Genomic DNA, 19,015 nt, shown 5'->3' on the forward strand with positions numbered 1-19,015 from the left:
CCTCAAGAGCACGGAAAGCTCCAGTTCCATCGAGTGTTGCGGCTCCCTTGTCTCAATGGAAGCAGCTCCGTCAGACTGTTTCGATTCGGCAAGACGCTGTGGAAGTTGAACCGACATCCCAGCTCGGTACCGTCAAGAGTCGCATTCGCATCAGTCATCTTTGCCCCGAGGACAAGCAAAAGGTGGGTAAGTTGATTCGACAGCTCATGAAGGTCGGAAACGAGAACGTACAGTTGCGAAAGGAACTGGACGACGTCAAGGTCGTTCTCGACCAAGCCATTGTCGACAAGGATGGTACGAATTCGAGAGCGCACTAACTCCACTGCCACAGTCCTCACATCACTAAGATCTCCAGAAAAAACTGACGCAATCCCTCGACATGCTTAAGTCGTACCAGGCGCGGCTGCATTCGATGCAGACACAGTGTGAGCTGGACCAAGGCAAGCTGACTGCTGCTGCAACCGACATTGCGCGATACCAGCAGCAAGCGCAAGAACACGCACATACGCTGCAAGTCCTCCGCCTCGATCATGACGATGCTATGCGAAAGGCGGCGCGTCAGTGGGAACTTCAACTGGACTGTCTTCGGGAAGAAATGCTATCCGAACGGCGTCAGCGGTTGCACCTGGCAGAGCATCTCGATACTCTTCAACGCAATGTGGAGGTATCTACCTCGCTTTAACGACTCTGACGACTAAGTAGAACCGGGAAAGAGACCAAACCTCCGACGACGTTTCGACGCTGTTGAACTTGTCGGCCGCCGACAAGATGCGTGACATCGTTCTCGAGTGGAAGCACCGCATGGATGCGGCGCTCGAGCCGGTGCTCCCTGTGCCTACGACGTCTTCCCACACTCAGACGGATCAGGTCGACACGCACACGATCGGTGTTCAATTCGGACGGTCAAGCTTCGAGTACATAGCTAACGAGGACGCGGGCAACAAGGTCGCATCTAGGCCAAGTTGGGCAACAAAAAAGACGCGAAGCGCAGAGACGCAGGCATCTTCAAAGACGACGATGTCGCAATCACCTACGGCGAAGTGCATGCTTCCTCTGCGAACAAGCTTACATGACAGCGAGTACGTGGCACGCTTAAATCTGCTTGTCCTCGACGAGAACTGCTCTAGGTTTTACGATCTATCGCTGTTGGATCTTGTCCAAGCTATGGAAGGCGTGCAGGTGTCTGTAGTAGCACCGTCCCCTCCTTCGTCAACCTGGGCACGAAATCAACTGCAGCAATCGCTGGGACCGTTGACCGCGGACGACCTCACCATGCGACGACCGCCCGTCGATTTGGACCTGGATGCAATCTGGCCATTTGCATTACCATAACAATTGGAGAGTATTTATCGTTCACTTTTGTGTGAACAGGCAAACGTAATTTCCAGGAGAGACATTTGAGACGTGTGCAATTCGGATGGACAATTGAGGCGTGTGCAGTTGTGGTGCCGTGACCCCTCAAGATAATCTTGCGCTTTCCGCAACCACATTTGGGACATCTACTAATTTCCTAAAGGCGGGTGCGAGTGGGCATTGTTAACAATAATTAGAGTGCTATTTTGGTTTGGTGGGCCGCCTGCTTACTGCCAGAGCTGCCGAGATGCCGTGAGATGTGTTTCGGAGGCGTGCACGTACGTGATGGAGTTGTGCGAGGTCGGCTGTTCTGTCGGGCGATTTCTGGCTTGGGTGGGGATAGTGGAATCTACCAGACACTCACTGAGCCATGACAAAAGTTTGTGCATCGTCGTACCCGCATGGCAACATCGGTGGCAGGAGGATGCCGTCGCCGCTCTTCCTGTGATGATGATGGCTTTGGGGATGGAGGCGGCGGTTTGGCAAACAAAGATGCAGTTCGCTCCACTGCCTTCTACAATACACGCCACGTCCATGACACTACGACCCTTCGAGAACGGATTGTACGGATTGCAGCTTGATATCGAGACGTGTCGTTGTCGCTCCACGAGCCGCATTGCCACCATCCTTTGATGGATGGTCACCCTTGCAGCCCTCGTGAATTCTGCTGGGTGGCTGCATTTCAGGTAATGGTAGCTTGGTCGGAGATGCGAGCGACGATATTTTGACTCCAGGCATGAGCACAAGGTCTTGCAACACGTTTCCATATGAAGTTGGTTGGTAGTCGACATGCGGGGCGTCGTGGACGAGTGCTCTTGACAGCACGGGGATAGGAACTGGCTCAGCGGTCCCGGACGTCACTTTGGGTGGATCTTTCTGCTGTCTGGAAGGAATCGTGCGGTCGCATCGTGGGGTCGTAGTGGGCTGGGGCTTCTTTGAGCCCATAGATGCTGGTCGTTTGTGCACTCGGCCATCAATGTACTGTACGTCAAAGACGGCAAAACCAATGCTGACAGCAGGTGTCGTGGGCGAGGCATCCACTCGTTTTGTTTGAGCAGAGTCTTTGACCGAGTTTTGTTGCATGGATCTCCTCTTTCGCGGACTTGTTGACGGACACGATACCGGGCGGGACGACTGGGCCGACCGCTGCTGCGCCAGGAGATCTTGTTGCTGTTGCGAAATTGTGGCTTCTTCAAGCACTTTGAGCAGCTTTCGCCGCCGCTCTTCTTCGTGTCTTCTCGTTTCCGCATTCGTTTCGGGAGGTTCTTGAATGGGCTGGATGTAGTTCGCAACGTCGCCCGATGGAGCTGAGACGAGAATGGGGTCTGGTCTAGGAACGTGAGGACTTGACACTGAAACAAATATCTCCCCGTCAGTCACACTTCCATTATTGCCGTCCGATTGCTTCCATGGAGGTGCCTACAGTTGCATTCATCAACGGGTCGCCTGGAGGACGCCGTAGTTAACCTCGATACAATCGCCAACGTCGGTAGAAGAGTCTTCGGATTCGAGCACACTACGACATCAAGCAAGCGCTTGAAACCTCGACAATAGCAAAGTTGTTGTCACCTCAGCACCATCTTGTATTTGGACTGATGCATTGGAGCTACTGGCACCATAGCTCGAGCCAAATTGTCCAGTGGAATGACCGATGACTCAGCGTCCCACGTCGGCACGACAAAATCGCATTGAGTGTTCATCGTCACAACTGCCAAGAGCTCTTCCAGCGACCGCGTCACCCACGTGCATGTGTATGGCACCACCGATGCGTTCAAGTACTTTTCGTACAGCACACGGCCGCCTTCCCTCACGATGGCGTCGACAACGTCCTCCGTTGGGTCTTCTCCTTCGTCCAAACTCAAAGGTACTGGCGGCAGCACTTCCACTCCTACTTGAATTTTCTTTACGTGCAATGGTGGTAGTGCTGCTGCCATGTCCTTTCAAGCGCCGCCGGCGTTTCGACGGCGGCTTTCGTGATGGCCGTTTCGCACGAGAAGTGCATCCGGATACCTTGAGAAATGCCGTTGACAGTGTATCAACAAAAATTTCACCGAAACCAGTCAAACTTTGTCAAAATTTCATCAAATATACACTGAAGTTGCTGACCTGTCTTCCAGAGAAAAATAGCAAAAGGTACACTGGTGGCGTATTTTACTCATACTGTATCTCGTGTAGAGATGATTGCCGGGTGTGAGCATTTCACAGTCATTTTTCACATTTCTCATGACCAAATGGATATGTAGGATGGGTGCACTTTAATGGTTATCGCATACAGCGTCCGAATCGGCCCATTCTTAGAGTTAGGGCCGAAATTAAATGGAATTATCCCTCTATATTCTATACTCTGATGTTGAAATTCGTACAGTGATCCTGCAACGCTTGCACCCTGTTATAAATGTATATCTGTGAGAAATAATTGATATAAAGTTCTTGGGGGCCTTTTGACAAGGCAGCATCGGCCTTCCTGCAGTTGTTATCCTGTAAAAGTTTATATTTTGAAAAAAGTGCAAACGTAGCGGGCTCACTGTCAATGTCGAATTGGTTTATAGAGGTTTTGACTCTATACTTGTGTTAACTGATTCGGACGCTGTATGCGATAACCATTAAAGTGCATGTAAGTGAATCCACGAACACTCTATAAATTGGTAATCGTTTACTTGGAGAGTTCTTACTCTATATATATAGGTCAATATAATATCTTGCAGCATTTTTTGTTCACAATCTCCAAATTTGATGTGGGACATTTTGAGTGACCTCTGGGGATGTCGTGGGGTTGATTCAAAAATGGGCGATCTCTGGCCAAGCTGCTCGCGGTGGGAGCTGGGTGTAGTGTTCGTTGCGGGTCTCGTCACTGGTTTGATCACCCCGCACATCATGCAAGCGTTCCACCGCCTCTCTACCGTCAAGGACGTCCCTGATGCATGGTTCACTCAGCACAGGCGGCTACGAGGGACCGTCGTCGCTGTGTCTGACGGCGATACGTTTCGAATGCGACACATGCCATGGCTCAGGTGCGTCGACACGATGCATTACCTTGACGGAAGCAAAGACGAATGAATGGGGCACGATATGTGTAAACAGAGGTGTGGGGTCGTTCCCTCCCAAGAAACTCAAGGAGCACACGCTTCAGATTCGACTGGCGGGAGTAGACACCCCCGAAATGCCGCATTTTGGTGGAATTTGCAACCCTAACTCGTGTATGGATGACGGAGGATCAATGCGGTAGGCAAGGAATGCCAGCCGTATGCAAAGGAGGCCAAGGCGTGGCTTTTGAATGAGCTCAAGGACAGAGTTGTCACGGTGACCCTCCTGCGACGTGATCAGTACGGTCGAGCAGGTGCGCGCTCTTGGAGGAATACTACGAGTTCACTTCGCGGGTAGTGTGCATGGTGGCATATCGCGAATCGTGGTGGAATGGAACGAAGAACGTATCGGAAGTGCTCCTTCGACGTGGACTGGCCAAGGTGTATCGGTTGTCTGGTGCAGAGTATGGCGGCCTCTTGGACAATTTCAATGCTTTGGAAAATCAAGCGAAAGAGGCGAAATTGAACATTTGGAGCCAGTGACAAAGGATAAAACGAAGTCAGAGGCGAACAAACCAATGCTCCAGACGGGAGGGTATTACTCTGCCTGGACAATGTCTGCAACAATAGAGTTGGCATATTCCTTGGACCCAATTTCCATGGCTTGTCGATGGAGCTGTTCTTGTCGCTGCTTCGTGAGCATGAGAGACAGTACGACTTGGTTCTCCCTCTCGGCATTTTCTCTGGCCAGTTGTGCCTTGGACTTCCACCACTTTTTCTTCAATGGTTTCGCCAGAACCTGTGGGTTTTCATTGAGCAATTCAAGTTCCTGCTTTTGCCGCCGGGCTAACTCTGCTGCCTCTTCCAAAGCCTTGACTTGCTCGCGTAGTGAGACCAATTCGCTCTCCTTCTCGCCCTCTGCCTTCTTTCGTTCTCGTACTTTTTCAGCAATCATGTCACGATGCCGCTCAACACCCAACAACAACACACTTGGCTTCTCCGCAGAACCCTCCTTGGTCACAATATTGTAGTACATGGGGATTTTGCCTTCATAGATCTCAATCCAGTCCCCTGCTTGAGTGATTTCTTTCCAAGCAACATACGTATGTTCTGCTTTTCGACCTTTGGCATGCAGCGTTGCAAAACAGGAGTCGCAAAACCCGTCGCCACACAAGTTGCACAACTTCGTGCACAACTCGACGTCACATTCGGTGCAATATGCGTCGGTATCGTCACCCAGCGGCATCTTGACCACGTTTAGCACGTTTGGAACATGAGTCTTCTTCTTTCCCTTGGCATGGGTAAGCCCAAAACATTCGACGCAAAACTTGTCTTGGCATTCGGGACACCCACGGAGTGCAACCATTTTGTTGCATTGGCTGCACAATGCTGATCCTGGGCGGAAGTGAGTTGTGTTGTGTGCAGTGTACTCTGAGGTCGCATGTGTCGAAGCAAAACATTTTTCGCACGTGAACTGGAATCCAGACTCGCACGTCGAGCAGTGATAGCTCGCACGGTTGTCGCACTGGAAACAAATCCCACACTACATGCAAAGTTATGTCAAAACTTGAAAAGTAAGCTAAGAGTACCGAGAGGCTTCCATCTTTGTTCAATCGCTTGAAGTCGTGAGTTCTCTTCGTCACTGCCTTATGTTCCTTTGTAAAGCACGCCGCGCAGAAGAAACATCGGTCTTTTTCACAATTCACGCATTCCTTTACTGCAGGCTGCTTCTTGCATCGCCAGCAAACACAATTTGTAGATGTTTTTGACGGAATAGCTGTGTCATCATCAACAGTCAATTTTGCCAGGTTTGGTGGTGCGTCCGATGACAACTGCGGTGATTCTCCAATTGGTTCCACGATCGCAGCAGCTTCTGAAGAAATGGGTATTGTTGTTGCTATTGCCTCGCCACCTACGTGGATCAGGCCTTCGTTCATCTTAACAGCCCCAGTGACACGATTGTGCTTGTATATCTGGCCCGTGTGAGGGTTATACAATTCTTCCCAGTCTTCTTCTCGCTCGACGAGTTGTACTTTCGGTAGCAAAACATCGGGCACGTCCCATGTTGTTTCCCCAGTCAGCTCGTTGCTGTAAAATATATTGCCGAATCCGTCATTCATGGGTTTCCAAGCAGCAAGTTGAGCTGCCTTGAGTGTCTGTGCAGAGGAGTTCCATGAAAATGTATTTCACAACAGCGACTTCTTCCAAATACCTTTTGCGCCTCCAACGCCTGTAGTTTATACGCATTGGTTTGCGCATCCAACCTTGCAATTTCTTCTTCTTGCTGGGCAATCTGCAACTTTCGCTCGCGCTCCTTTCGAAGCACTGTATCGGCCTTATACTGTTCCATGTCCAACTGCTCCACCCACTTCTTCTTGTCTTCAAGGGCAACGCGTTCACGACGATAGACTTCCCGCAATGCTTCTTTCACTAGGTCGGCTTTGAGGCGCGTGACTCTGCGGCGATCTCGACGCCCCCGAACGATTCGTTGAATTTCCCGTGCGCTTTCATATACCAGTTTGTCTTGCGCTACTTTCTCCTGGGCCATGTGTTCATACTTTAGTAGGCAATGCCTCTCGTACCTCCAGTCGCTTATTGGCGATTTTTCGCCCCGCTCGACCTCGATACACTCGCTGAAGCTGCCCTGCGGCATTGTCATACTCGTGAATTTTACGCTCAGCTGAGTGTATTGCAGCTTCTAATGCTTCGATTCCTGCCGTGGAATCCAAGTCGACGTTGATGATTGCCAATTCAAGCATAGATTTTCCAGAGCGGTGTAAGGATTGTCGGGATTCCATTTGCACCACTACATGCGCTCGTCGCAGGATCGTCACTGCTCTTCTTCCTTGGAGTCCTCGCATCCTGTAGTGCTCATGAGCTTGATGATAAAGCAGACAACGTCAAAATGATGTACCGAGACTGAAGCTTCGCTGCAGCAACATGCTTTCTGTGTATTTCGGCAACCACTTCACTTGCACGGCAGGCGGCTCGTCGCCGTCCCAACAAACCACGTGCGTGTCGTTGGATTTCTATTGCGGATGCATTTTCTAATTTCTTGCGCTCAGCGCGGATGTTCTTCATGACTTGTCGCAACCTCCGTCCGCGCCAGAGCCGCACGCATCGTTGGATTTTCGTTGCGGCTTCACCAGCCACCTTAATCTTTCGACGCACCACGTATCCTCGGAAAACTCGTGAAATATCAGTGGCTCGTTTTTCTTGCTGCCGCTTCCACTCTTCCTTCCTTGCAGCAGCGGCAATCGATTCATCTCGTCGCCGACGTCGCTTCTGTAATTCCTTCCATGCGAGGTGCCTTCGCCACTGCGTTTGAATGCGCAAAGATGCCGCTTCCCGCACCCATTTCAGCCGCTCCCGCTGTGCCAGGAACCGTAGATGTAGATGAAACCTGCGCCCCAACGAAACAATTCAAGTTTGAGGAGTTTTGCGCGCGCAAAATCCAATTTCCGGAAAATTTTTCCGTACCTTCCCTTGGACTTTCGCCAAGCTGCTTGCATTCGCCTTGCGGCATGATCGAGTCGCCGCGCATTGCGCATGAGGCGAACATGCTTTCTTGCGAGGTATCCACGGATGCGGCGTTGCATAACAATTGCGCTTGCCTGGCGTTTCTTCTCCATCTCAGCGTAAAATCTCTGCCGCGCCATGAATGCTTCACGCTCGGCAATTTCCTCCATCGACATCTTTCGTTTGGCGAATCGGGATGCCATGACCTTCTTGCCTTTTTTTGTTCGCCACGCTCGCTACGAACATGACAAGATTAGGATACGTATTGGTGGACACTGTGATAACCTGGATCGTTAGGGCGTTGTCGGAGCGAATTGCATCGAGCATGCGCTGGTTGTGCAGGCGAAGCCGAACGAGGAACATCCGAACGATGCTTTGGATAAACGTCGAATTCTTACGAAGCGATTGCAATGCCGCTTGCTTGATGGCTTCCGCCACGGCAAATGCGTCTGCCACAAGGCGCCGCAAGTTTTGCACGTGGACGCGTCCACGAAAACCACGGTAAGTTCTCTGGATCGAAAGGGCTGCTTCTTCGCGCATCTTCGCTTCATAGGCTCTGCGTTCGCGGATCCTTCCTGCATGCTCCCGAATGATCCACAATTGTTTCCTTCCAGACGCTTCCAACGCAAGCAGCTACAAGACGCTTCGTCATCGTCTGGTCACATCGTTCATTTTGAAACCTGCAGAATGCGAGCAGCGTTGCGTGCATCGCTTGCAGCGCGTTCCTCCCGCAATTGCTGCACAAACCGGGCATCGCGGCGGCGCTTGACGTGCTTTTGAATTGTCGTGGCCGCCGCATTCCGCTCGTCCGCCACCATTCGCTGGACCGCTCGATGCCATCTACCATTTCTCGCGTCAGCGGGCATTTCGAGGAGCCGCCATTTCCGTACCGGTGCAATGCGCGTTTTGTATTGCCCATCAAGCAATCCCCCGCAACGCGATTGAAGAGTGCAATTGCATTGGCTCGAACTCGTTGTTCCGTGGCCCGCCGAATTTCTGCCTTTCGAAGTGCCGTTCTAAAGCCAACGACATATCAAGCAGCAATCGACAGGTGCAAGCGAGCACAGCATCGCGTACGTGACTTGGTGCCATCTTGTAAAGCCTTGACAGAGGTACTTGGCCTAGGAGGATATGAGCCCGCGGGATAACCTGTCGAGACGTACTTGGAGGGTCGAAAACACATGCAGAATCGTTTCCACGCCTTTCTCGATGCAATATGCTGACATGTTTCGTTCAAAAAGAAATTGCAGTGGGATGGTAGCGCGCTGTGCTTCGATGGTCTCGTCAACCGATTTCTATGAAGCTGTCATGAGCACTCAAACGGCATGAGAGGTACGAGCGCACGAGGAGGGCGAGCTCATCGCTCTTGACTTTTGCAAGAGCATCGTGGAGGTCTTGCGATTGCTTGGCAAGCATAGCAGCCGAATTCGTGTTGTCCGAGCGATGATGATATTGAGATGGTTGAAAGGACTGCGCCGAGGGAGCTGCGTACGGCTGCAAGAGTCCACCGGGATGGGTGGCTGCGGGATGGTCCTTGTGCATCGATCGCTTCTTCGTTGAAGTTTGGGCTGCTGAGTGGTGCGACGGTGGCGATGCGAACGTTCGGGGGTGTACATGCGAAGGCGTGGGCGCTGCTTTGTGACATGTAGTGGACGCAATGAACAGTGATGCTGTTGGGCCTTTCGTTCGTTGCAATGTGCACGGAACGGTCGTCACTTGAGTACCTACTCTAAGTGTCGCTAATGGGGGGGGAGGTGCTTCTACTTCATGCTTTGTCGATGATGGCGACGTTGGTTCTCGTGGTTCAAGAACATTGACCATGCTCTTGGTTTGTCTTAGTTGGACAGACGACTGCTCGTACCGCTGAAGCACAACAGCATCGGTTAAGTGATCTCGGGTGTTCATAAGAAGCACTTGGCGGGCGGTTGTGTGAGACGGCATGGCTTTGTGATGGGGTTTGTGGCGCCGATGACGAGAAGGAGGACTGGACTTCTTGGTGGATTTATCGTCTTCTTCGCGACATCCTGGTGTCGCTTTCTTGGACCAGTCGAAAGGTGCTCGGAACTCTTCCAACGTCGACGCATTCACTTGCAGCCATGGGTACTTGGCGCCGAGGTGGCTCAGGTCCCAGCTCATTCCTCTCTGTTGCGACAACGCGAACGAAACCGATGGCAGTTTCATTCGAGGAAGACATCGGAATGCCTTGGCATTGTTGTGGAAATCAAGTGCTGCACAAAGTGGGACTCACGCGTTGTATGGTCGCATGCAATGCAGACACGGCCGGTCGGCCGCTGCTGTCTCCATTGCGAGTGCGCAGTCGAAAACCTGGTCTCGCCTGACTTTGCGCATGGTCAAATTTTATTGGATTATATTCAACCAATAGTACTGCATGTTTCAAATTCATCCGATTTGATTCGATAAAAAACTAGTCATTTTAGCCAATAAAGTTGCTCCCACCCACATGGCAACCCCCCGTACCTGTAGAGGCATCCAGTGTTGGACATCTGAGACGACCCCGCAAGCCAACCCACTTCATCCGGTTAGTTTAGAGACATGCAGAAGCATCATGCGACGAGCTCCTGGCTCTGTCCCGACACAACGTAACGTGGGTGATGTCAACCCTTCCAGCTGTGTGTCGCTTGTGGTATAAACTCTTTAAAAGAATAACCTTTTGAAAATGAATACGTTGGTGTCGGTTACACAAACGCTGGAGCGAGATCGAGCGAGCTGTCCACTCAACCGCCGACAGACCCCGCGGGACCAAGGATGGGAAATACTGTGAGCGGCCGCATGGATGGCATCCATGGGCTCTCTGGGGAAGAGAAAGACGCGATTCGACGCTTCGAAGATGCAGAGATCCATCTTTTGCGTGAAGTGTTCAAAGGCATCACGCAGACCACGGCGGACAACTCGGTTGACAAGGAAAACTTCCTCAAGATCTTCCCCATGCCCGGTCTCCTCGGCGGTAAGGTGCACATACCTATGCAATGAGTCTCTCAATCCTGTTGTCCTCACAGAACGACTGTTTGCTGTCTTCGACAAGAACGCCTCCAATTCCATCACGTTCAACGAGTTCATCGGTGGTCTCGCGATTCTTACCAAGTAGAAAGCCACGTGGCGTGAAGACGCATCCTCATGCAGCGTTGCGTAGGGGGTCTCGAAACGAAAAGATGAAGTTCATCTTTGACCTCTATGACGTATCCGAGTGCGGTGCATAATCGCAAACAGCCCACACAACTTCATGCTGATCTTCCGTAGCAAGGGGTCGATTTCGAAGCGCGAAATGACGACCATGATCCATCAGTTTCCACAGTCGGCGATGATTCTCCTCAAGGGCATGAAGATGATGTCTGCGTCCAACGACAATGTAGCAGTCGACGATGCAATTCATGGAGTCCTAATTGGGACATTGTATTTTCCAGACTCATGCAGACTTCCAGCAAGTGGACTTGGATCAACTTGTCCAGGACGCGTTCGTAAACCACGTGAACGACAAGAACGAGCGCATGACGTTTGACCAATTCCTTGCGTGGTGTGACAGCACCCCCATGATCTCTGAGGTAAACTGACCCTTCCAATCCCTCCCTAATGGAGAATCATGTAGTTTCTCATGAGCATTCTTCCTGTGGACGAACATCGATCTGCGTGCAATGCCACTGCTACTGCCACCGGCAAGCTTGATGACAGGTTTTCCTGTCGCATCGTGACTGTTGTCAAAGCCACGAGTCATGTAGCCGATCGGCGAACGAATCGCAACGGGGAGGCGCTGGCAACATGGACAAGCGGGAAGTACGCCGACGCAACTCGTACTCGCCAACACGGAAAGAACATGCTCCAATTGGACGGTTTCGATTTTCTTCGAGCTCCAACATCAAGTACTGTAAAAATGCGCGCGTAAATTGTCATTTTCAAATTTTCTCACACGAGTGCAGGCGGGACGCAACGCGGGAGCTCCTTCTTCAGGTACGTCACGCCCCCTCCACGATCTATGTATGGTTCGCATTGATGTGATGCTGCAGGCAAAGGAGTCGACAAGTGCCCCCACGGTCCTTGACGCGATCGACAAGGTAACCACAAACAAGTTAGGAACACTTGGAGCTGAACATGAGTTGCAGGCAATCCTCGAAATTGACAAATTGCAAAAGGCAAAGTTGGCGACCACGTGCCGACATGTATCAAGGCAGTCGTTTGTGAATGACATTTGCCACGAAGGATACTTGTGGAAGAAGGGGACTCGACTTAAGCAGATGAAGCGGCGGTATTATGCACTCCAAGGGAATTTTCTGTACTACTACGCGTACGAACGACGTCTGCATCGTGTTCAGTGGGCTGATTCGTGTCGGTATACGCAGGACGAAAGGAGACACGAAACCAAAAGGCGTGATCTTCGTGTCGGGACGATATGTCGAGGTGTCAACGAACCCTTCGATGGAAAAGCAAGGGTTCTTCGCGTTTCAGCTGACGTCAGACGCTGGTGCTACGGAAGAGAAGCGATTTCTGTATGCAAAGACTGTTGTCGACAGAGATGAATGGGTCACGGAGCTCCAGCGAGCAAGCTGCAAAGTGTCAATTGACCAATTCTACTCGCTTGGTCGTGAGCTGGGGAAAGGACGGTTCTCCCACGTGCGGGAGGCCACCCACCTCGTGACGAACGAGGTGTTTGCTGTCAAAATCATCGACAAGACACAATTGGGGGCCACAGAGAAAGAGTTGCTGCGAACAGAGATCGCAATCTTGAAGCTTGTTAAGCACCCGCACATTATTCATCTCCAGGTGAGTGCCCTCCCCGCTTACACGTACCTCATTACATGTGTACATACTAGGACGTGTACGAGAACAAACACCACATCTACATCGTCACGGAGCTCTTGACTGGCGGCGAGCTATTCAACAGGATCGTTGGCCGCTCGCGGTACACTGAAGCGGTGTTTCACCCTCGACCTTTGAAGTGTTCTGATTGGCTCGTAGGAATCTCGAACGGTCATGAAACCGCTATTTGAAAGCGTGGCATACCTCCACAAGATGGGCATCGTCCACCGTGACATCAAGCCAGGTAGCTCGTTGCACTCGATCTTTGCTCCACAAGAAACGCTTTACATGCAAGCGACTGAAATTGTGATGGCGGGCATTCTTGTAGAGAACATTCTGTGCGGAGACAAGTTGACCGACCTGCGCATCGCGGATTTCGGCCTTTCGAAACTCGTGTACCCGCATGAGATTATGAAGATGCCATGCGGAACTCTCAACTATGTTGCGCCAGAAGTCCTGTCCCTAGTTGGGTATGGCAAGGAAGCCGATGTGTGGTCGTTGGGTGTGATCATGTACCTTCTCCTTCGCGGCGAATTGCCATTCCACGGGAAAACCAAGAACGACATCATCCAAAAGACCCTCCACGCCGACGTGTGTGTGGACCAAGACGACTCGTGGACTGGCATTTCTATCCACGGTACGTCGCTGTTGTACCAAAGCATCACGCCTGGTCGTTGACGCCAACGTAGCCAAGGCGCTTTTGCAAAACATATTGTCCAAAGAGCCATCAAAACGCTTTACAGCTCAAGAAGCGTTACAGCATCCGTGGTTTGCTTAGTCTAACGAGCAACTACTCGGTCTACCACATTCGTCTCCCTCGAGCTACCTCAATCACGATGATCTCGTGAAAAAAGTCCCCAACTACCTGCGCCCCCTCCCTGGGCGAGCATCTCTGTGCAATCGTCACTCGACAACCTAATATATCTAACCAACAACGGACGCAGCGCCCCATGTCGGAGCAATCAACAGGGCTTGTCCAGGGTGTAGTGGGTGTGGGTGCAAGCTACACCACCACCACCAGGGCACCAAGCACACAACACGAACCAGATAACAGTCGTCTTGTGTCCCATCACCCCCGCACCAAAACAAATTGTTCCTTTCAGGTCCGCATGCGCGTGGACATGCTACAACCACCGTAATCATCTCCATGAATGGTCCATCGACGAAGACGCTCCATTCAAACGCAACATTTCCCATCGACATGGCGCGGTTTGCCGTGCCAGACGAGATCGTTGTCCGCCGTCCAATCTCGCGCTCCCCCGCTGCATGCCGTGACAAATTTGGTTTGCAATGTGGTCACGTGGCGTTTCGTTGGGAATTTTCCCACATTTGTTTTATTTCGGGATCAAACAGTGGCGTTTCATGGGCACTTTCCTCGTTCGTGAAACCGACAGGCTGCAACCGCGCACAAAGGAAATCGAACGATGCGCATGGCGCCGTTCCTTCTGCCGCGCGTGTCGTTCTATCCTAGCTACCAACGAGAGATGACCATCGTGTTGGCTAATGGATTCAGGATGTGGCGGGCAACGTGGTGGTGGCAGGACAATACGGAAGTGTCGCCAGCATCGCGGCGCCCGTAACTTATGCGGCCGGGACCAAGGCCCCGACGGCGAGGAAATTCCGTATCAAGGCATTTTGGCCAGGTGATCCGACGAAGGCCTATAAAAACCAAGCAATGGTTGGCATCACCCACCAAAGGACGTATTTAAATGAATTCGTCGTGATGAGGAGTTTTTCCCAGATCCCAGCTGGCACGTGTCATGTGAGTTACGGTGGCAGATCCAGCGTCGAAGCAGTTCTCCAGATGGAACGATGCTGGAGTGGTCGCATTGTTGCAGAAGCACGCCGACAACTCGCGGGCTCACTTCCCAAGTTGCAGCCTTACCCAACGACCTGTGCTCATGATGGACGCCTTTTCGCTGGACGAAATCCTCTTCTTGGGAGATACCTTGCTCCTCGAAGCGCAGCAACAAGCACAGATGCAGCAACTTCACGCCGCGTCATCGACGGCAGCACCTTCTCAAGACTGCTTCTTCCACCTTCCCAACATGACTGCCGTCAGCACCCCGCAAAACACTATTCCGCAGCGGCCATCGGTCGCTCCGCTTGAAAAGCCCACAAGAAGCATGCTCTCGCGACCTTCTTTGGACGTAGTTCCTTCTCTCCACTCCGAAACTCCCATGCACAAGAAGGACTCGTTCCTCGTCCGATCCGAGCAAATGTACAACAATGCGTCGACCCCGTATTCAAACTGCGGCACTCCTTACTCGAACTGCGGCACGCCGTATTCGAACTGCAGGACACCATACTCGAACTGCGGTACACCCTACGCGACCTGCGGGACGTCGTACTCGAACTGTGGCACACCTTACTCGCAATGCGGTACCCCTTACTCCCAGTGCGGCACTCCTTACTCATCGTGTGGAACTCCGTACAATGCTGGCGGGTCGACCCCCAAGGGCATTTGCCGCATTCCCAACTGTACCAAACGCATTCGATCCAAAGGTCTTTGCAAAGCGCATGGCGGCGGTCGCAAGTGCAGTGTTGAAGGATGCGGGAAAGGTGCGCAAAACGGCGAATTCTGTATTGGACATGGTGGCGGCAAGCGTTGCTCGTTTGAAAACTGCACCAACGCCGCACAATCCCAAGGTTTGTGCAAGGCGCATGGCGGTGGTTCGCGCTGCAAGGCCGAGGGATGCATCAAGAGCTCGCAAGGTCGTGGATACTGCCGGTCTCACGGCGGTGGTCGTCGTTGCGAGGCTGCAGGGTGCATGAAGGGTGCTCAACGCGGCAGTTTTTGCGCCACACACGGTGGCTTCCGATCTTGTCACGAAGAGAACTGCACACGAACGGACCGGGGCGGAGGGTACTGCGAAGTTCATCGTCGTGGCAAACTGTGCACCGTTGCCGACTGCAAGAAGCTCCAAAAGTCCAACGGCATGTGCACAGCCCACATCCGCGAGATGCAGGAAGAAGCCGCCGCTGCTGCATCGACCAACCCCGCCGGTACTACCCCTCCTTAACGTATTTCCGCCTTCCCTTCGTGCGGTCGCCTGTAATAATAATATTTCAATTCTATTAATATTTTTTGGTGGGCTTCTGGCTGCACACTCGTGCACCCCCACCCAGCGGCGTGTCATCGAGCACACACCAAGCACCGTCGACACTTCGCGGTCGACAGGACGCGAGTAATGGCGTATGGGTGGTGATGGCGCAGATGGAGCCTACTATTCCACGCCGAAATTGTATGTCAACTTTTCGAGGCCTTGGGTGTTGTCGGTGATGCTCTTGTAGTTTGGGAGAATATATATTATATATATATTTACCTACACAATCAAGTACATAAACTTGAACATAACGCACCATCCTTTAATTAATTTGGTCGTGCAATGATAGATACTTCCCGGTGGGTTTTCGGTGACGTCCATGTATTTTGACGGTCGGGTTTGTTCGAATCACGTACTCGAACGGCGAGGGCATATGGGATTCCGCACAGTTCTTGGTGGGAGAGCCAATGGCTCAGACAACCCCTTGGCAAGATCATCGAGCTTGCACGCCTCTGCTGCGTAGCACATCTTCCGTCGTTCCACCTGGGCGCGAGGTCTGTATCAGAGACAACCGCGTCGGGTGGACTGACCACATTGCTGCCTCTCGGGTGCAGACAGCAAACAAATAATCCTGGCTCAGAAGACCGAATGTTGAGCACTTTTCCCAACGTACGTGCACCCAGGTAAAACCTTATTGGCTGGAGAAATGATGTCAAAATTCAGTGAAAAATTCTCTGGAAGCGTTGAATTTCTGAATGTGCATGGCCAGAATTTCATTCAATTTTCAATTTGTTTTTGTAGACGAACTCGAATTCTCTGATTGGCTGATTTGAAAATGAAGGATTGCGCTACGCAGCGTGCGCGGTGGGACGTGTCGACGAAGCACGAAGCAGTGAGCATACTACGCATATAAAGCTGGACAGTCAAGCGGGTGCTTGCCGAGCTGGTGTACGTGCCGTCGGTTGAGGTAACGTCGCCGTTGATCCAAGATGAGGTGGTATGTGAACCACATCGACGCCGTCAAGACAACGCAGCTGTTGAACACGACGGTCCAGAACGGCGCGTTCATCTCCACTTCCACGGACCCATAGCTGAACGTGGTCGGCGAAAACGTCGGGGTTGCGTAAGGAGTCCACAACAACACGACAGCACCATGCAGGACAAAGGACACAACGAGGGCGGCAAGGAGCACACGACCTATTTGGTGTTCATGCGTCCAATACGTCACACAGAGGGTTGCTCCCCCTGCAGATATGACTGCAAGCGTGAACATGCTTACGAGAAGTGCGTGGCAACTCTCCATCACCGCGATGCATACGTTCTGTCCAGCGGCTCTTGCAAACAAGTCGAAGATACCGTTCGACTTGTGAGAGACAGGGATCATGGTGCCACAGAAGACATCGAGTACATCTTGCTCCATGTGGCTGCCTTGACGTGGTGAAAACTGGGGCGCGTAAGCCGAGGCGTACGTTGAGCAGGCGTTGTCGACGCAGAATTGTGATGGGGCAAAAGCGAGTTGCACAGAATGAGTTGTTCCAACGACGGTTGCAGACGTCCACGTTGTTGAGACCAGCACGTACGCGAGGATAACGACGGATGCGAGATGCAGCGCAATGCCTAGACACGTGTCATAAGACCGCAGGACTCAAGACGGCCTACCGACGCCTCCGCAATACGCGTGCATGTTCGTCCGTTCGCTGGGATGGGAACCAAATTGCGCTGTTTTATTGGCCAGCCCGCCAAAGGACAGGGTATCCGGATGGGTGTGTCAACATCCGGATCAAACACCTCTCGTCACGATATCGGACAGATCACCGAAGATGTTTGCGACAAACGTCAAATATTATCCAATCATACTACTTTTTATTGAAATACCACAGCATCATTGGCGGAATTATGTTCGCCCCGCGGGAGTCAAAGGCAATGTGATAGGCTAAAAAACCGTCGAATCACAAAGATCTCTGGCCAACCAGAATCTAGAATTTCACGTGACAGCAAGATGTTTGCATGCTGTCTTTCCCAGTCCATGGGGAACGCCAGCGAGCGATGCGGCAGCCTTGTCCGGGTACTCTTTGCGCCAACATCCTAGCAAAGCAGGATGACACCACTGGTCGGTTGCATGAACCACTGCAAAGGATCGATGGGGTGACAACGCGCTCCCTCAGAGAACGACGCACGAAACAAAACTGTCGTCTAAACTCGAATGGCTCTCGTCTGCCTTGGACTTGGCAACTACGACCAGGAGCACCATGAAATGAAATGAAGCGGCTATCGAAGCCGCCCCCCAGCGAAGTTTGTTATCCCATCATCATACTTTCCTCGTTCACCCGATTCGTTGCGGACGCAGGATGAAGCCACTACCACTCCACGCTTGTCTGTTCCTTCGCCATAGGCTACGGATTCTTGCAACCCCAACTCCACTGGCACCAGGGAAGTTTAGTTCTATGCATGCCCAAAACTGTGGTGGACTTTGTCAAGAATATGCAGCAACGGCCCGGCGGCATCGCCATCGCGCCATTGAAACCCAAGTGCCATTCTCATCCACGAAACTTGAGCGCCGGGCTCCGCTTGCTTCTCCATGCCATGGCGTTTGCCGGCGACGCTTGTACACACGCTCTTGCGGAAAATGCCTCCTTTGACATGCAAACGTCGCGGTTTTAGGTGGCGTAACACGTCTGATTCGGTTGGTTGCCCTCGTAACTTGAAGGTCGAAAACGACTGGTGCGAGATGCTTTGGGTGCCATCACGTGAAGAGCCTTGTCGATCATGATAGTATACTCATACTGCAATATGACGTGGCATCTTGTGTGCACTTTCCACTCGACCGGAGATTTGTGGTGAGCACCACTGGAGCACCAAGGACAAGTCACCAGCTCCCAGCGGTTCAAATCGTCGCTATTGCATTCGCATCACACCACTGCCCGGTGCTTCTAAGCCATCAAGCATGCACAAGCTCCATGCCGCGCTGGAACACGACAGAACCGTGCATTGAACGTGTTGACCAACCTGTTTATGATTACGATGAACCACTGTCAGCATCGCCGGCAGCGTCATCGCATGGAAGCACGACGCAAATAGGACGCCGCGCCGCCAATCCTCTCCACCTGGTTCATAGAGCGTTGCCTACCCACGTCGACGTGCGCCGCTGTAGTGCTCGCAGCGCCCCGTCCACCGGCAGCTCGGCGGCTCTAGGCACGTGATGGCTTCGGTGGCTGATTGAGCTAACATTTGAGTGCAGTCATCACTCGATGAACCAATCAGAGT

General features: G+C 52.1%; 7 protein-coding genes across 13 annotated transcripts; 4 read left to right on the forward strand and 3 right to left on the reverse strand.

Annotated features, from left to right (window-relative positions):
* Positions 1-1,382, forward strand: H310_13408 (hypothetical protein). The gene is made up of 4 exons (XM_008880897.1): positions 1-294; positions 356-664; positions 703-1,079; positions 1,128-1,382. Exons 1-4 carry the CDS (start codon positions 292-294, stop codon positions 1,330-1,332), a joined length of 894 nt encoding a protein of 297 aa, XP_008879119.1. The 5' UTR covers positions 1-291; the 3' UTR covers positions 1,333-1,382.
* A 124-nt stretch (positions 1,383-1,506) lies between these two features.
* Positions 1,507-3,347, reverse strand: H310_13409 (hypothetical protein). Of its 4 annotated transcripts, XM_008880899.1 has the most exons (6): positions 2,923-3,347; positions 2,821-2,869; positions 1,921-2,772; positions 1,751-1,867; positions 1,636-1,702; positions 1,507-1,592 (listed from the first exon to the last, which is right to left on the reverse strand). In XM_008880899.1, exons 1-6 carry the CDS (start codon positions 3,285-3,287, stop codon positions 1,555-1,557), a joined length of 1,488 nt encoding a protein of 495 aa, XP_008879121.1. In that variant the 5' UTR covers positions 3,288-3,347; the 3' UTR covers positions 1,507-1,554. The 4 variants fall into 4 exon arrangements, with proteins under 4 accessions (XP_008879121.1, XP_008879120.1, XP_008879123.1 ...); XM_008880898.1 differs by having other exon boundaries at positions 1,517-1,702; positions 2,923-3,343; XM_008880901.1 differs by having other exon boundaries at positions 1,517-1,592; positions 1,751-2,772; positions 2,923-3,343.
* Positions 3,348-4,089: 742 nt separating this feature from the next.
* On the forward strand, positions 4,090-5,030 carry H310_13410. 2 transcript variants are annotated; one of them, XM_008880902.1, is made up of 4 exons: positions 4,090-4,364; positions 4,435-4,526; positions 4,580-4,690; positions 4,735-5,030. In XM_008880902.1, exons 1-4 carry the CDS (start codon positions 4,138-4,140, stop codon positions 4,917-4,919), a joined length of 615 nt encoding a protein of 204 aa, XP_008879124.1. In that variant the 5' UTR covers positions 4,090-4,137; the 3' UTR covers positions 4,920-5,030. The 2 variants fall into 2 exon arrangements, with proteins under 2 accessions (XP_008879124.1, XP_008879125.1); XM_008880903.1 differs by having other exon boundaries at positions 4,090-4,526.
* On the reverse strand, positions 4,975-10,053 carry H310_13411 (hypothetical protein; the record flags this gene model as incomplete). Its single annotated transcript, XM_008880904.1, has 10 exons — positions 9,240-10,053; positions 9,059-9,190; positions 8,973-9,016; positions 8,786-8,911; positions 8,576-8,735; positions 8,181-8,528; positions 7,857-8,131; positions 6,589-6,832; positions 6,293-6,532; positions 4,975-5,919 (listed from the first exon to the last, which is right to left on the reverse strand). The coding sequence occupies exons 1-10, from the start codon at positions 10,029-10,031 to the stop codon at positions 4,975-4,977; spliced, it is 3,306 nt and encodes a 1,101-aa protein (XP_008879126.1). The 5' UTR covers positions 10,032-10,053.
* Positions 10,054-10,607: 554 nt separating this feature from the next.
* On the forward strand, positions 10,608-13,527 carry H310_13412 (CAMK/CAMK1 protein kinase). Of its 3 annotated transcripts, none has more exons than XM_008880905.1 (15): positions 10,608-10,860; positions 10,913-10,997; positions 11,047-11,100; positions 11,154-11,262; positions 11,318-11,455; positions 11,500-11,582; positions 11,630-11,770; positions 11,828-11,858; positions 11,915-11,962; positions 12,011-12,192; positions 12,248-12,668; positions 12,719-12,820; positions 12,864-12,948; positions 13,033-13,341; positions 13,394-13,527. In XM_008880905.1, exons 1-15 carry the CDS (start codon positions 10,662-10,664, stop codon positions 13,480-13,482), a joined length of 2,076 nt encoding a protein of 691 aa, XP_008879127.1. In that variant the 5' UTR covers positions 10,608-10,661; the 3' UTR covers positions 13,483-13,527. The 3 variants fall into 3 exon arrangements, with proteins under 3 accessions (XP_008879127.1, XP_008879129.1, XP_008879128.1); XM_008880907.1 differs by having other exon boundaries at positions 12,719-12,807; XM_008880906.1 differs by having other exon boundaries at positions 12,719-12,948.
* A 929-nt stretch (positions 13,528-14,456) lies between these two features.
* H310_13413 (hypothetical protein) lies at positions 14,457-15,789 on the forward strand. Its single transcript, XM_008880908.1, has one exon. It carries the CDS (start codon positions 14,606-14,608, stop codon positions 15,725-15,727), a length of 1,122 nt encoding a protein of 373 aa, XP_008879130.1. The 5' UTR covers positions 14,457-14,605; the 3' UTR covers positions 15,728-15,789.
* Positions 15,790-16,499: 710 nt separating this feature from the next.
* Positions 16,500-17,466, reverse strand: H310_13414 (hypothetical protein). The gene is made up of 2 exons (XM_008880909.1): positions 17,415-17,466; positions 16,500-17,368 (listed from the first exon to the last, which is right to left on the reverse strand). The coding sequence occupies exon 2, from the start codon at positions 17,169-17,171 to the stop codon at positions 16,653-16,655; it is 519 nt and encodes a 172-aa protein (XP_008879131.1). The 5' UTR covers positions 17,172-17,368; positions 17,415-17,466; the 3' UTR covers positions 16,500-16,652.
* Between the last annotated feature and the right edge of the window lie 1,549 nt (positions 17,467-19,015).

Source organism: Aphanomyces invadans, assembly GCF_000520115.1.
Source record: "Aphanomyces invadans strain NJM9701 unplaced genomic scaffold supercont1.51, whole genome shotgun sequence".
NCBI classification, from domain to species: Eukaryota; Oomycota; class Saprolegniomycetes; order Saprolegniales; family Verrucalvaceae; genus Aphanomyces; species Aphanomyces invadans.

Coding starts and splice junctions, on each gene's coding strand:
- H310_13408 (XM_008880897.1), top strand. Junction 665..702: donor CTCTTCAACGCAATGTGGAG/GTATCTACCTCG, acceptor ACGACTAAGTAG/AACCGGGAAAGAGACCAAAC. Junction 1,080..1,127: donor ACAAGCTTACATGACAGCGA/GTACGTGGCACG, acceptor GAACTGCTCTAG/GTTTTACGATCTATCGCTGT.
- H310_13409 (XM_008880898.1), bottom strand. CDS start 3,287: ATGGCAGCAGCACTACCACCATTGCACGTAAAGAAAATTCAAGTAGGA. Junction 1,868..1,920: donor TCGATATCAAGCTGCAATCC/GTACAATCCGTT, acceptor CGTGTATTGTAG/AAGGCAGTGGAGCGAACTGC. Junction 1,703..1,750: donor CCACCGATGTTGCCATGCGG/GTACGACGATGC, acceptor AGTGTCTGGTAG/ATTCCACTATCCCCACCCAA.
- H310_13410 (XM_008880902.1), top strand. CDS start 4,138: ATGGGCGATCTCTGGCCAAGCTGCTCGCGGTGGGAGCTGGGTGTAGTG. Junction 4,527..4,579: donor CCCCGAAATGCCGCATTTTG/GTGGAATTTGCA, acceptor TCAATGCGGTAG/GCAAGGAATGCCAGCCGTAT. Junction 4,691..4,734: donor TGATCAGTACGGTCGAGCAG/GTGCGCGCTCTT, acceptor CTTCGCGGGTAG/TGTGCATGGTGGCATATCGC.
- H310_13412 (XM_008880905.1), top strand. CDS start 10,662: ATGGGAAATACTGTGAGCGGCCGCATGGATGGCATCCATGGGCTCTCT. Junction 11,456..11,499: donor GCACCCCCATGATCTCTGAG/GTAAACTGACCC, acceptor AGAATCATGTAG/TTTCTCATGAGCATTCTTCC. Junction 12,821..12,863: donor GCTCGCGGTACACTGAAGCG/GTGTTTCACCCT, acceptor ATTGGCTCGTAG/GAATCTCGAACGGTCATGAA.
- H310_13413 (XM_008880908.1), top strand. CDS start 14,606: ATGATGGACGCCTTTTCGCTGGACGAAATCCTCTTCTTGGGAGATACC.
- H310_13414 (XM_008880909.1), bottom strand. CDS start 17,171: ATGGAGCAAGATGTACTCGATGTCTTCTGTGGCACCATGATCCCTGTC.